Below are 16,606 nucleotides of genomic sequence, written 5' to 3'. Positions count from 1 at the left end.
TAAGGTACCTATTGCTTTTTCAGCAAGACATGGAACAATTTGGGGGAAATAAAGGTCTAGGACTATTCATCTTTTGTACACTTTATTTTGAGGAATACAATTTTAAAGATCTATACACAATACATGAAAAGTGCCCTTAAGATGGACATTTGTCATACGTAAAAAAGATACCTTGTTAAAAGTATAGTTAACAGATATCATTTTAAAACAGTTCACAAAGCTTTTAAAACCAGTGCAAATTGTATTAACAAAAGCTTTCAACTCTCAGTGACTTGTTATTCATGCATTTTACAGTTTCACACTGTGCCTTTAAGAAACACTTGGATCAATGAAGGTTGCACAAAGAGAAAGTAGTATACTTTTTCTAATGTAGCCTGTCTAGTTTCTATATTAATTGCAGTCAGAACTAAACTTCACAGACTAGAAGGCTCTTAAAAAGGCACATTAGGCTTTAAGGGTGAAGAACTGGGAGTTCCTTATTTGCTGGAGTATACGTTTTAACCATCAGTGAGTAAAATTTTCAAATTGCTTTAACATAGAGACTAAAGCTGTGCTTTGCACTTGAAATGCGCTTATCAATCACCTGCAGATCTGACCAAAAGGTAGATTGTGATTCACAAGATTTGTGGCCCCAGATTCTACATTACTAATTAAGTTTCCAGCTAATGCCAATAATGCCAGTCTCTGGACTAGACTAGCTGAGTAGATTCTTAGACAAAAGGGAGATCGGTGTTGCTCTTAATACGTGGTATTAGGAAGTTACATAACGTGAAAAATTGTAATTGGCAGTTGATGTTATAAATTAACGTCAAACTAAAAAGGGAAAATGTAGCATTTGTAAGTGATAACGCAAAATAAAAAGGAATAAACACTGCAGTCATGGGTAACTTAAAGGCCAGGAGGCAAGTCTGGTATACAGCCCAGAGTTCTGTACTAACAGTACCTGGTTGGTTCTAATATGACAGGAGAACCACCACCATGCTTTCTTGTATCAAGGAGTGCAGTCACTAAAGTGGACAGATAACGACTGAGCTAGGCTGTTGAACTTGTTAATTCTGGCAGATTTATGATGGAAACTACTTTTCAAAGGGGGGGATGCTAGACAGTATTTCAGCAGTAATGTTTAATCCTGCAATACTAGTTTGTACCAAGAATGAAGTTAATAAAAGAGCAACAACTGACTATCCCACAATTATAGGAGTCATTTATGCTTATGTTCTGCCTGCTTATTAACTCTTAACCATGCAGGTTGCTGTAATTGACAAAATGCAGCTCAAGTCAAATCAGACTCTCAAATCCAAAACGAGTGTAAGGTAATGCTAAACATCCGGACTAATTTGAAAGATTGTTCGCAGAAGTTCTCAGGCTTTCCAGTTTCATACATTGCTACAAATCATTCTAGATATTTCTAAATGTATGGATAATGACTGCATATCTGGCTTTCTGGTTTCGTTTGCAGTAAATTTTTAGTGGTCCCCTTTCTGTGGTAGGTGCTAGAAAAAGGCCTTTGTGTACTTTGAACACAAAACAGCCCCTACTTCTAAATGAAAGCAGCAGGCTAAGTTTTCCAATGTATAATGGCTGAGTTATTTAGAATGTTCGAAGAAGTTACCAGAAAATGTATACTTTGGTACAGGATAGCCAAATCTTAGATGTGTAAGGAGATCATCATTACACTTACTAGTAGGAAATGCTTTGGTAAGTAGTTTAGTTCAAGTTAATGAACTCAAAATCACAAAGGTTAGAATTGTACATATTTCAGGAGCCTTAAAGATGGGACAGAGACAAGCACAGCAAACTTAAGAATTTTCCATTTTATTCAACCTCAAGCTTATATGCAAGGTAACTCCAAACTCTGTTGGGGCAGTGTTAAGTACCAAGTGTTACGTTGCAAAAATATATACTCTGAGATAGTGCAAATGATCCATTTTTAAGGTAATGAGAGTTGTACATAATTTCTGACAAGTTCTTTCACTCAGCAATTTCATAATAAATTGAAACAAAATCTGCGTAGGTTAGATTAACCCTGAATGTTGAAAGACTGGTATAGTAATTTTTTAAAAGATTACACCAGGTGGGAGATTTGTGCTATTAACCGTACCCCCTGGAAATATTTTTATCAACTGATTTAGTCATCTGCATAATTACTGTAAAAGCACACATAACCATTGGCTTTTTAAACCTTGAAGAGTTAAGGCAAACTTAACTGTTCCTAAGGGCTGTTCTTAATGAAAGGCATGATAAAATGTCAGAGAGGCATGTGAGGTCATGATTTTCTTGAACCTACTGGCAGCAAGCTCAATAAGCTTTAATGTTTTAAGACTTAATTGATCCATCCTAAAAAACTATTTACAAATGCACAAATAATAAGCATACAAATTAAATATTATACAAGAATAAAATTTCTGTGTGCAGTGCAAGTTTATCCCACAGGTTTTTAAAAGTGACCAATAGCAACAATTAATGTACCTGAACAATTTCAGGTCCAAAAAAATAAACACAAGCATTTTAAGCATGTTCCAATTTTGTAAATTATGAGGCTGATTTAACTGCATTTAAATTCTATGATTGGTTCATTTATTCCAATCTTAAAGCTGTTGCAAATTAACATGGTTTGGGAAGAGGATGAAAAGTAAGGTGGATATTCAAGATAAAATCCACTAAGGAAGAGAATACATAATATGATGGATGAAGAAATAGACTGTCATCAGACTTTAAGGTAATTTTGATTAATGACTACAGCTGAGTTTAACAGTAGTCATTTAAGAGTTGCAGACCCCTTTCAGAAAATGGTATTGCAACATGCAGTCTAAGAATTTTAATAAATATAATATGGCTGTACATAAAAATACCTACACAGCCACACATATATACACACATACACAAAAAGGTTGCTCTTATAATTGAGATTTCATTTGTTTTGGGGTTAGGCAAGTTTACATTAAACTGCTATTCCCCAAGGCCAACAACTTCAAATATAAACAAACTGCCAAGATTAGTTTCGCATTATCAAACTGCATATACTGAGAAATCCAAAAACAGTTTTCAAGCAGAGGCAGATGAACCACTCAGAATTTGCAAACCTTCAGACACTAACCCTGGGGCATTTTTATGGGATTTTTATGTTGCGAGATGATTCAGTATAGATTACGTTTCATTATATATTGTCCCAAGAGTTAACTTCATTTCCCTTTCATCAGTTGTTAGGATTTGGAACAAACCTTGAATGTCTGCCAACTGAATCTATTCCCTCAATCGCTGTGTGTCAAATATCTAGTGAAATCTTACTTAAATGAGGGGTGCTCCAAAACACTTCCTGCACCACTCCATACTGACACTTGGCGGAGCATCAATTGTCTGCAACTTCCCAAGAATCTCTGAAGATAGATTATTGTATGCAAGTCCATACTCATTGTCAAAAGCCTCTGAAAGACATTTCCAAAAATGCAGTAATTTGTTAAACAGAAGTCATAAATTGAAAAATGGTAATCAAGTAATTTCATATATATCTATAAACTGCATCTTTAAGAGAAATCTTTGGAAGGGTAAGGGCAGTATTTACCCCTACCAATTACAATTTTGTAAATTACTTTAGAAAATGAAAGAACCTCCTTTAGTGATCCTTAATTAGCCAACTTACCAATATCAATATTCTCTCTTCCAAGAGATACTAATGATAAGAAGAGGATTTCTCGGTATAAACTCCTATAAAACAAATATTTTTAAAGTTAATGGGCACAGAGCATAAAAATACATGAAGGTTTTGTAAAATGGTGAAAAATGATTAAATTCTATAGTTAACAATAATGTATCCATGTCAGTGTGGTTTTGATACAACAATACAGTTAGGAGATGTCACCTTTAGGGGAAGTTGGGTGAAAAGTGTGAGTACTGTGCTACTTTTTGCTATTCACTCTGAATTTCTATTTCAAATTAAAAAGTTATGGACATAAGGCTTCACACTAAAAACTATTTTAAATAGCTTATTTTAACCTTATTATAATATTTTAACAATATAAATACAGCTGACCCTTGAACAACATGGGATTGAATTTCATGGGTCCACCTATATGTTGGGGTTTTTTCCAATACAGCAGAGTACTGTAAAGGTATTTTCTCTGCTAAACTTATTGTAAATAATTCATTATATAATACATACAACATACAAAATGTGTTAACTGTTTATGTTACTGGTGGGACTTCTGGTCAACAGCTATTAAGTTTTGGGGTAGTCAAAAATTATATACAGATTATCGATTGCATGGGGGGTTAACTGTAATAGGTAACTCTTTTAAGTCTACTTTGCAATTAAAATGTGCAAAAGCAGAGTCTCCTCTCATCTTCTGCCACCTGACAAAGTAACACTAATTTTTAAGTAAGTTGGGCGTCTAAAACCCTTGGACACTGTGAAAAGTGGTGTGGTCACTTTACTATTCAATCCCATGATAAAGGATAAACCGTATCTGGTTTGTGAACATAAAAGTGTTACAAATCAAACCTTCGAAATGAGCTTCATAGTTCAGTTAAAAATGAAGGAAAGCTTAAGAAATGAACTGATTTCAGAGTATTTAACATAGAAAAAAAATTAGAGTAATGCTGATTCTGATAACGCTTCAGATAGCTTTGTTTAGAAGCTTCAGAAGCCGTAACGTATCATTTCTAATTTTCCTTCCCTGCCTTTAAACTACAGATGCTTGAAACTAGCTGCTCTTTAGACTGCAAAGATCATCTCTATCTCAGCTGTTGAGATTACAAAAGGATCCATTCATTTTCATAATCAGTTCATGCTCTATCACTTCTGAGGTTATCTTCAAAGATGCCATGACCAAAGAAATTTGCAGAGGACCTGGAGACTGTTAGTATTTGGTAGCATTTCTTATGCCACCTTTTCTGAGGTTTCCGCTGCAAAATTCACTTCTACTGAGACTGGGATGAGTACTAGTCTACGCATGTTAGCAAACAACAGTAAGAGGATCAGGAAAGCTCCATGTCCTTTGTAATTTACTGTTTCCATCACTTTTCTAAATTGTTTCTATTCCTAAACAGGTTTTTTGTTTTTTTTTAATGTCCCACAAGAAAATAAAAGGTAAGACAGCAGGTTGACAGGGCCTGAACCAGTAGTACCTATGTATAACATCACTGCTAACAAATTCGTAGACTTCTGGGGAACAGCAGTAATGTTTCCCAAAGACTCAGGGCATTTTAGACATGAATGAATGACCTCCTCAAGTTTACTCCTCCACACACAACTTTCATAATGTTTGCTCAAGGAGGAGCAGATCTATTTGGGCAACACTTTTTGAAACAATCAGGTGTTCTATAGTGAGTGTGTTCCTTTTACAACTACACAAATTTTAAAAATAATAAACATGAAATTATCTTGAGTGGCATGAAGCAAACACTGGGCTCTTACCTTTGTCTCTTCATGTCTGGCTTTATTAGCTGTGAAAGTAGATTGATGGGTTTCAGAACATCATTATGTTGAATACTCTGCCTGATGGTTTCTACTAAAGTGCTTGTTGCTGCTTGTTCCTCTGACAGGAGAGTCAGTTTCTTTTCAGAATCTAGTAGTAAGAACACAGTAAGTAAGAATACTCTAAATTGGGGAAAAAAAAGTTTTTTTTTCCCCCAGAGTGGTAGCATTTTCTAGTCTTTTATTCAACCTCACCTCCTCCCTACCAGTAAAATTATGTGTCAATGTGACCAGCTAAAAAATATTTTTCCTGCTTTCTTCAGATAGGATCCCTTTGCCTTTTCCCTGAATGTAGGGGTTCCTTCTTCAGGCTGGGATGTGACAGCTTGTACTCCAGCAGCAATCTTGTGACCATGAAGAAGTAAGACACGACACCAGGGCCTGGGTCGCTGATGAGAGGAGTTGCCTACCAGTCCTGGAGTGTCTACTTCTAACTTCTTTATGTGAGAGAATAATCCACCTGTTTAAGCTTCTGTTATTTGCTATTAAATATAGCAGAGTATAATCCTAATTGATACAAGGGTAATTCCACAATTATTAAGAACAAATATTTATATAGATTTCATAAATTACAAAAGTGCTTCAGTATATATTGGAATTTAATCACGCTAACATTAAAAATACACAAAATCGGGGTGCCTGGGTGACTCAGTCAGTTAAGCATCCAACTCCTGGTTTCAGCTGCGGCCATGATCTCAGGGTGAGATCAAGCCTCGCATACGGCTCTGCTGTGTGGACCCTGCTTAAGAGTCCCTCTCCCTCCCTCTCTGCCCCTCCCCCCATTCATGCTCTCTCTCTCTCTCTCAAAAAAATAATAAAAAATCAACAAAGGGTGCTTGGCCCAGAAAGAAGGGAAAACTTTAATACTGCATGTAATTCCAGCAACCATACAATTTTATTTATACGCACGCTAGTTGCCATGGGAATACGTATCCAGTAGCCCCCTCGTCAGCCTCACTTCGAGTGCCTGTCATAAAACAGGCTATTGTATTTTTCATACAACACAGCCTCTTAGTAAAGGCAACTCGCAGAACTTCATTTGCGTTCAAAGAAATAAAGTTCTCTGTTACAAGAGGAAATACTGGCTGCTATGGGGTTTGAGTCTAGCTCTTACACCTGCTACATGATGACCTTTGAATATATTTGATTTTTATGCTATGCTGTGATTTTAGAACCTAACCCAAACAGAATCTGCAACTTCGCTATTTCTCCTATAGTTTAGTTTTTTAATTAACACTTGTATTGAAAAATAATTCCCAAACCATTCAATTCACCCACTTAAAGTGTGTAATTCCATGATTTTTAGTATATTCGTGAAGTTGTGTAACCATCACCACAATCAATTGTGGAAGATTTCTCATCCCCCAAAGAAACCTCCTATCTCTTAGCAGTCTCTCCTCTGTCTCCCCAGCTCTTCAGCCCTAGGCAACCACTAACCTACTTTGTCTCCACAGATGTGCCTATTCTGGATATTCATAGAAAAGAACCCTATTTTCTGTGATTTGTGACTGGCTGCTTCTGTGTTTTCAAATTTATCCATATTGTACTATGTATCCATATTCATTACTTTTACTTCTAAATAATATTCCATTGTATGGATGTACCATACTTTATTCATTCCTCAGTGGATGGACATTTAGGCCGTTTCCATTATTTGGCTGTAAGAAAATGCTGCTAAGCCCAGTGTACTAATTTTTATATGTATGTTTTCATTTCTCTCGGGCATATACCCGAGTGCGACTGCTGTGTCTTGTGCTAATTCTGCCATCTTGAGGACCATGAATTGTCTTCCAAAGCAGCTACTCTTTCTTCCACTCAGCAGTGTCAGAGGGTTCTAATTTCTCTATATCCTCACCAACACTTGGTAGTATCTGACCCTTTAGACCACGGCCTATCTGGCAAGTGAGATGTGTACACCGCTGCGGTTTCGATTTGCATGTCTTTGATGTCTCGTGATACTGAGCATCTTTTCATTTGCTTTTGGCCATTTACAACATCCTTGGAGAACCGTCTATTCAGATCCTGCTGTGGTCTGAAGGTCTGTCTGCCCACATTTCTTAGGTTGAAAGACCTCATACCAAATACTATGGTATCTGGAGCGGAGGCCTTGGGAAGCAGCATGTCATGAGGGCAGAGTCCTCACGAACAGGTTAGTGCCTGTTAAAAAAAGGGGGGGGGGCGGGATACCAGAGTTCCCTCATCCCTTCTGCCACCTGAAAGGATATAATGAGAAGTCTGCAACCTGGAAGAGGGCCCTGAACTGCCCACGCTGGCCCCCTGATCTTGGACTTCCAGCCTCGAGAACTGTGAGAAATACATTTCTATAGTTTATAAGCCCCCCAGTCTGTGGTATTTGGTTACAGCAGCCAGAATGGACTAAAACAGATCCTTTGCCCATTTTTTAAATAGGTGGGGTTTTTTATTGCTGAGTCATAGGAGTTCTTCAAACATTTTGAGTGTAAATCTTTTTTAAGTTGAATTATTTGCATAGATGCTTCCCCCATTCTGTGTGTTAACATTTTTTGATGGTTTATTTTTCAGCACAGAAGTTTCTGATTTTGATTAAGTCCAATTTATTTATTTTTTTCTTTTCTCACTTGTGCTTTTGGTGGCGGTGTATCTAAGGAGGTCTGTCCTATACAAGGTCATGAACGTTTACTCCTGTGTTTTCCTCTAAGAGTTCCGTTGTTCTTACATTTAGATCTATGATCCATTTACGTATAACTTGAGGAAGTGCTCCAACTTTGGGGTGTTGTTTTTTGCATGTTGCTCCAGTTGTCCCAGCACCATTTGTTGAAAACACTATTCTTCATCCACTCAATGGTCTTGGCACTCTTGTTGAAAGACAAATGACTACATACATATGAGAGTTTACTTCTGGAAACTCAGCTCTATTCTATTGAGACAGATAGATAGGTATCTCCCTATGCCAGTATCCCACTTTCTTTTTTTTCTTTAAATTGTTGTGTTTTTGTTTGTTTTTGTTTTTAATAGAGTGTGTGAGCAGGGAGAGGCAGAGGAGAGGGGGAGAGAATCCCAAGCAGGCACCACACTCCAGTGTAGACCCCGATGTAGAGCTTAAATCTCAGGACCCTGAGATCATGACCTGAGCCCAAACCAAGAGTCGGACCCTTGACCAACTAAGCCACCCAGGCGCCCCAATATCCCACTTTCTTCTTTTTCAAGATTGGGCTATTCTGGGTCCCTTAAATATCCATGTGAATTTTAGGACAGGCTTGTCAATTTCTGTAAAAAAAAGCGACCCGGATTTTTGGTAGAGACTGTGTTGGATCTGTGGCTCTATCTGAAATACTGCACTGCCATCTTAATATTAAATCTTCCAATCTATAAACATGGAATTTCTTACCATTTATTTAGGTCTTCTCTAGTTTTGTGTTTCTGCTTTATTTATTCCTATTTTATTCTTTTTTAAAAAGATTTTATTTATTTTAGAGAGCATGCAAGCAGGGGAAGGGGCAGAGGGAGAGAAATCCTCAAGCTGACTCCCCGCTGAGCACAGAGCTGCACGTGGGGCTTGATCCCAGAACCCTGAGATCATGACCTGAGCCAAAGACATCAAGAGCTCAACCAACTGAGCCACCCAGGTGCCCCTCTTTTTTATCCTTTTTAATGCTATTGTAAATGGAATTACTTTCTTGCTTTCATTTTTGGATTATTCATTGAAAAGTATACGGAAATACAATGAATTTATTTTATTTAATTTAAATTCAGTTAGCCAGCATATAGTACATCATTCGTTTTTGGTGTAGTGTTCAATGACTCATTATTTGCATATAACACCCAGTGCTCATCCCATCACATGCCCTCCTTAATGCCCATCACCCAGTTACCCCATCCCCCTACCCAATAGTTAATTTCTATGTATTGATCGTATATCCTGCAACTTTGCTGAAGTTACTACTTCCATATAGTATATGTATTCTCCTTAAAATTTTGGTTAGATCACATAATCTACAAATCTAGTTTTACTTCCTCCTTTCCAATTTGGATGTCTTTTATTTTCTCGCCTAACTGCTCTCTAGTAAGAACTTCCAGCACAATGTTGAATAAAACTGAGGAAAAGAGACATCCTTGTCTTGTTCCTGTACTTAGGGATAAAGTATTCAGTCTTTCACCATCAAGTATGATGTCAACTGTGGGTTTTCGTAGATACTTGTAATTAGAATGAGGAAGTTTGTTTCTATTCCTAACTTGAGTGTTTTTAACAAAGGGTGATTGATTTTGTCCTTTCTTCTATTGGTATGGTGTATTACATTACTTGATTTTTTTCCTAGTGAGTCTGGCTAAAGGTCTCTCAATTTGGTTTATCTTTTCAAGAAACCAACTCTTGGTTTAGTTGATATTTTCTATTTTTTTGTCTCCATTTATTTCCACTCTTTTATTATTTCCTTCCTTTTAACTTTGAGCTTCGTTCTTCTTTTTCTAGTTCCTTTAGATGTTAGAGGTCAGACTGAGATTTTTGTGGTCTTTTGACATAGGCCTGTGGCTCTGTAAACTTCCCTCTTAAAACTGCTTTTGCAGTTTTGCAAAATCCAAAGATTATGGACTACTGTGTTTCCATTTTCATTTATCTCCAAGTATTTTCTTTTTAATTTCCTTTGATTTCCTTCACTGACCCATTGCTTAAGAGAATGCTGTTTAGCCTCCGTTTTGTTTTTTCCAGTATTTTTCTTGTAATTGATTTCTAGTTTCACACTGTTGTGGTCAGGGAAGATGCTTGATAGGACTTCAGTCTTCCCAGATTTATCAAGATCTGGTTTTGCAGCCCAACACTGGTCCTAGACAATGTTCTATGTGCACTTGAAAAGAATGTGTGTTTTGAGATGAAATATTCTGCATGTATCTATTCAATCTCTCCCTTTTTGTCTGTGAAAATTTGCTTTATATATCTAGGTGCTCCTATATTGGGTGCTTAGATATTCAAAACTGTCATATCCTATTCTTGGATTAATCCTGTCATCATGTGAGGCCCTTCTTTGTCGCTTGCTACAGTCTTTGTTTATAGTCTATTTTTTGTCTGATAAAAGTATTGCTACCCTAGCTGCTTTTGTTTCGTTTGCTTCCATTTGCAAGAAGTATCTTTTCCCATCCCTTCCCTCTCATTCTCTGTGTATCTTTAGGTCTAACATAAGTCTCTTGTTGGCAGCATAGAGATGGGTTTTAACTTTTTTTTTTTAATCCATTCTGTCACCCTCTTTTGATTAGAGCATTTAATCCTTTAATCCATTTACATTTAAAGTCATTATTGATAGGTATATAGTTATCACCATTTTGTTCATTGTTTTCTGGTTGTCCTTGTAGTTCTCTTTTCCTTTCTTCATCTTTTCAGGGGCTTTCTGTGCTTGCTGGACTCAGGTGTCTATGTCCTTCCCCAGATTAGGAAAAATCTTTCATTGGGGATATATTCCTCTGTCTCTTCATTTTGTCTAACTCTGTTTATTTCTCTATATGAGGTAGGTCAGCTGTACCTCCTGGTCTTGAAAGTAGTGGCCTTGTGTAGAAGAGGTCCTGTGGTCACCAGAACCAGGTACTCCAAGAGTTTTTGCTGTGTGGGCTCCATGTGTCCTCTTGTAGTGGCTGAGCTGCGACTGCTGTGGGCATGCTGGTGACTGGGGCTGGCCCTCAGCCCAGCTGGCTGCAATAACCCGCTGTAGGTGCACTGGGCAGGGATTGAGAGGTCAGCTGCAGCCACCACGAGCCCACTGGTGGGTGGGGCTGGCACTCAGCCCAGCTGCCTGCCATTAGCCTGTACCACAGCTGCAGGCACGCTGATGGGTAAAGCTTGCTTCCTCTGCAGCCGGTGAAGAGGCCTGAATGCAGGAACTCTAGACATGCAGATGTGTGAGGTTGTTTACCCCCCTGCTCCTCAGGGCAGGAGTCACTTTGGAAGGACAACTTTCCCAGCCAGGGCTGCATTCGGTGTGGCAGGGCAGAAGCTACTTTGGAGGGGCACCTGGTGAGGCAAATGGGTTGGAAGGGGAGTGTCGGGGAGAGGCATGCAGTGCTGGTAAGGTACATGGAGACTGTTAATGCTGGCTCCAAGTGTCTAGCGCTGTAGGCTGGGGGAGGGCAAGCACTTTTGTTCCCAGAGAAATATGCAGATCCCTGCCCCTTTGGTACATGTCTTAAAATTAGTCAGTAAATCCCCTTTCACATATATCCTAGGCACTTTTCAAACTACTGCTCCTTTGCTATGTCCCTGGCAAGTTACTTAGCATGCTGGCTCTCTTAAGGTGGGGACTCAGTTTCCTACCATCCTCTGGCTCTCCTGGAGTTAAGCACTGCTGATTTTCAAAGCCAGATGTTATGGGGACTTGTCTTCTCAGTCCAAGTCCCCAGGGCCGGGGTGGGGTCTGAGTCCCTCCTTCCTCCATGTTTGTGATGTCCCTCCCATTTGGTTAGTTGTGCTGGGAGTTTGGTTCCCAACCGCCCCTCTGCTCCTTTCTGATATGGCCTTTTTTTTCAACTAGCTTTGGAAGATCCATTTTGCCAGTCTTCAGGTCATTTTCAGAGTTAGTACAATAGATGTAGCTGTTGCCTTGGTTTGTCAGTGGCACAAAATGAACTCAGGACCCTCCTACTCTGCCTCTACCCTTCTCCCTTTTTTTCTTTAATATATATATATATTTTTTTTACCAATTATGGTTGTTTTGCTGGGAAGCAGGCTCTCTGAAGCTCCTCTTCCAGAAATCACTGGAAGCCACTACCATTCTAGAAGTCATCACCCACTTAAGTCGTATGTCTTTTAATGTCATTTACTTGCCAATTCTTCATTTAACGCAGCCAATCAATCCATTGGGAGCTCTAAATTTTATTCCCATCACAAATCATAGAATATTTTGGAATACTTGTGCATTTCAAGAGAGGTAGGAAAATAACTACAGAAATAGGAACTTTAATTCTACTATTATTATTTTTTAAGTAGGTTCCATACCCAGCGTGGAGCCCAACATGGGGCCTGAACTCATGACCCTGAGATCAAAACCTAAGCTGAGACCAAGAGTCAGATGCTCAACTGACTGAGCCATCCAGGTGCCCCTAATTCTATTATTTTCTAGCATAAATTTCAAGGTTACTCTGCTTCTGTTTAAAAAAAAATCAGAACTGAACAACAAAAAGACAAAAAAGCTTGTAATATATTTATCCATAATTTTGTGACTAGCATTTTCAAGGAAAAAAAGTTTTGTTTTTTTTGTACTTAAACTGGAAAAAATCCCAATTGCAAAACAGGAATAGATTCTTTTAAAAGTACAAAATAGTAGAAGATTAAAAGTGAACTGTTCCCTTTCTCATCTGAGGAACCACTGTTAATAGTGGTTTTAGGCCTTTTTAAATGCATATATTGTTGTTGTTTAATTAGAAAGATCATATACTGTTCCAAAAGCTGCCCTTTTTCCACTTGATACATGACATCCTTTTCAGGCACTCATATGCAAATGACTCATGTCAACATTTTATAATATGGATTTATCACAATTCTCCTGTTAGGTATTTACGTGAAGTTTTTCACTATCACAAATAATCACACAGTAAGCATCACTGTGCAATTTTCCATACTGTATTTCTATAGAACAGAGTTGTCTTACTGTGACTGCTGAGTTGAAGGGTATCCACTTATTAAATATGAACAATATAGGCCACATTCTTCTCCAGAACTGTATCATTTTCACTTCTAATAATGTATCAAGAGTGTTCTTTTCCTCCATATCCTCAAAAAGATTGGATATAAGAAGGTCTTTTGCCATCCTGATGTAACTAAGTTTGTACTTTCCCCTTTTTAACAAAAGGAATTGATAGTTCACTAAATAATGAGATTGAGCATTTTTTTCATGTTTGTGTTATGCACTGAATTACATTCCCCCCAAATCTGTAACACTGAACTTCTAACTCCCTATGTGACTTTATCTGAAGACAGGGTCTTTAAAGAGGTAACTAACGTTAATGAGGTCATAAGGGGGGGGGCCTCAGTCCACTATAGTCGGTGTCCTTATGAGAAGAGAAAAGGACACCAGAGAGAGGCAGGTGTACAGAGGGAAAAGGCCATCTGCAAGCCAAGGAGAGAGGCCATGGGAGAAACCAAACCTACTGACATCCTGATTTTTGACTTCCAGTCTCCAGACAGAAACAAATTTGTTGCTTAAGCCACCCAGTCTGTGGTATTGTGTTACGGTAGCCCTAGCAAACTAATATAAGTCATGAAATGTTCCTTCCGTGAACTGCCTACTGATATCATATGCTCACATATCCCATAGGTGGTGCTGTCTTATTGACTCGAAGGACTTTGGAATACTGGATGGTACTTCTTTCAGAGCCCTGGAAAAATATGTCCTAAACATAAGACTGAAAATGAAGCCAGAATCTTTGAGATCAGTATCCACATAGTTGGAATTACGATCCTATACCAACAGCACATCCAGATTGCTCTTCCACTAACCGCACTTACTTTCCCAATGCCCCCCGAATTGGCATCCGACAGAAAAATCACAAAATACTCTTCCACTCCCTGACACAGTCAAATGGGTCAGTATAAGAGCAAATCAATCTGATCTAAAATGGAAGAGATACTAAAAATGTATGAAAAACTGTAAAATAAAGCAGAATAATTTGTTTCTCTCACCTCCTTTATTTTTTTACCCCAGTAGTCTATTCTTCTTTATTGCTAAATAATTTTCTACTGTATGCATTGTACCACAACCTGTTATTCATTCACCTGTGGAAAGATATATGGGTTGTTTCTAGTTTGCGTCTGTCTTTAATTCTATTTTACTTACTAAAATTCCTCCACGAGACATACAAAGGTTCTCCTGGTTCCTGATGCAGGTTGATATTATCCCATAATAGCTGGATATACACAAGTTTGCTATCCTGGGACAGAGATGATAGAGGAAGCTAAAAGAGATCAACAGAAAGTATTAGCACCCTAAGCAGAATAATGATTACCAGTGGATCTAGCAAAGCTTATTATATAAAACAAATGAGTTCTTTAAAAACTCTGGACGTAAAATCCTTTTTTTCTTTTTAAGACTTTATTTATTTATTTAACAGATAGAGACAGCCAGCGAGAGAGGGAACACAAGCAGGGGGAGTGGGAGAGGAAGAAGCAGGCTCCCAGCGGAGGAGCCTGATGTGGGGCTCGATCCCATAACGCCGGGATCACGCCCTGAGCCGAAGGCAGACGCTTAACCGCTGTGCCACCCAGGCGCCCCAATAATGGACCTAAAATTCTAAGCAAAAATTTTAATTTTTATTTGTACCTGATGATAAATATTCCTATTTTCTGAAGTGCAGGTTTATCATTCCTATTTCCAGACTGCAAAGACAACTTGGTAGCTGGGCACAGTGGCCACATGAAAGAGCAGTCACCATGACAACAAATTTTAAGGTAGGAGAAAGTACAATAGTTTCTACTATCTTGTCGTGCACACTGCTACTTAAAATAAATGAGTCAAAAGAGAGTGTGATACTAAAGCAAAGATTGTGCTGTGCCCTTGGTGCACGTTGGGGTGTCTCTCAGTATTCAGTATCATAAAATGAAGGAACTCCAGGAAGCTCAGAGTCTCCACTGGAATCAGGCACCCCAGCATAAGTACAGTACGGGCTTTACAGTCAGACAGACAGACTGTGGTCTTGGCTCCCCAGCACGTAGTAGGTATGTGACCTTGTGTAAATTACTTAACTTCTCTAACTCTTAATTATATCATCTGAACAATATGGATAAGAGGAGGCCTTTAAAATAAAGTTGTGGGGCGCCTGGGTGCCTCAGTCGTTGAGCGTCTGCCTTCGGCCCAGGGCGTGGTCCCGGCGTTCTGGGATCGAGCCCCACATCAGGCTCCTCTGCTGGGAGCCTGCTTCTTCCTCTCCCACTCCCCCTGCTTGTGTTCCCTCTCTCACTGGCTGTCTCTCTCTCTGTCAAATAAATAAATAAAATCTTAAAAAAAAAAAAAATAGAGTTGTGAGAATTTCAGCTGGAGATTTGATAGTTCAGAATAAAAACTATCTTTTCTAGCCACCCTTGCAACTAGATATAACCATGTAACTAAATTTAGGCCAAACAGATACATAGATAAATGTTACTTGCAACTCCAGGGACTATCCCTAGAGAAAGAAGATGTGCTCTTCTCCATCCATTTTTATCCTTACTGCTGGCTGGCATGTGGATGTGATGGAAACAGAGTAGGCATCCTGGACCAGGTATGGAACTTGGAAATAGAGGTTATGCACCGCTGAGCAAAAAGACAGAAGGCTCTCAAGTCCCTAACATTATACCATTCCAGGACCACCTACCCGAACTTTTATGTGAGAGAGAAATAACATACATCTTGTTACGGCACTGTTGTTGTATGCTCTGTTACTAGAAGCTAAGCCGCATTCTAACCAACCCCAATGCAGTGTAAGTATCAAAGCTGCTACCCTACCTGTACACCTCCATTACAATGTTCAGATGTGAGGATGAGTCCTGGCAAGTTACTAGGAAGGTCCAAACGTCTGAAATACCAAACGAGGTTCCAGAAAATGATTGGATGTTGATTGATGAAAGAGGATGTGTGAATCACTTGATCACCTTCATTTTCTAGCAAAGATTCAAGTTCTTTACGAAGCACTAGAGGACTCAAGTAGGGCACAGAAACGGGGGGCGGATTGGGTCTTTTTCCTAAAGGATCCTTTAAAAAATAAAAATACAGAAAGAAGTGAATATTACCTATTCTGTATGTTTAAGAGTACTTCTCAATGAGATTATGCTTTATCTATCCTTTCAAAATCAGTGATTTCAGAACCACTGCTACATGCAGTATACCCTAATGAAAACCTAAAAAAAGAAAAAAATACTTAATCATAAATGTCAAGGATTACAAAAGAAAATTAATAATCCATATAACAGACCTTATTTTAAACACTGAGTTTCTCTATTTTTATAAGAAATACTACATTTCAGATGTTTTATGGTGATTCCCCCCAAAAAGCTGACTTTATCTTCTTTCTAAAACTCTAAACAGATGCAGCAATCTTTGTGTTACTATTTGATGACTCCTCTTACAATTATATCTACTTGTAAAAAGCTTGTTTTTACATTGGATTGCAACGAAAACTAAAGTAGTTAAAGAGCAGTCTTAC

The 16,606-nt window shown here is 38.4% G+C and overlaps 1 protein-coding gene across 1 annotated transcript in view; it reads right to left on the bottom strand.

The window, feature by feature from the left end:
• Positions 1 to 65: 65 nt before the first annotated feature.
• DENND4C (DENN domain containing 4C) overlaps positions 66 to 16,606 on the bottom strand; it is a 122,232-nt gene continuing 105,691 nt past the window's right edge. The window contains 5 exon segments of the mRNA XM_040631467.1: positions 66 to 3,425; positions 3,641 to 3,705; positions 5,414 to 5,564; positions 14,266 to 14,383; positions 15,910 to 16,155. Coding sequence (XP_040487401.1) covers positions 3,289 to 3,425; positions 3,641 to 3,705; positions 5,414 to 5,564; positions 14,266 to 14,383; positions 15,910 to 16,155 — 717 coding nt within the window. The 3' untranslated portion in view covers positions 66 to 3,288.

The sequence above is a fragment of the Ursus maritimus genome, unplaced genomic scaffold, assembly GCF_017311325.1.
Source record: "Ursus maritimus isolate PB19 unplaced genomic scaffold, ASM1731132v1 scaffold_17, whole genome shotgun sequence".
Classification (NCBI taxonomy): domain Eukaryota; kingdom Metazoa; phylum Chordata; class Mammalia; order Carnivora; family Ursidae; genus Ursus; species Ursus maritimus.
Note: the sequence above shows the minus strand (reverse complement) of the source record. Positions and strands in the feature narration are given on the sequence as shown.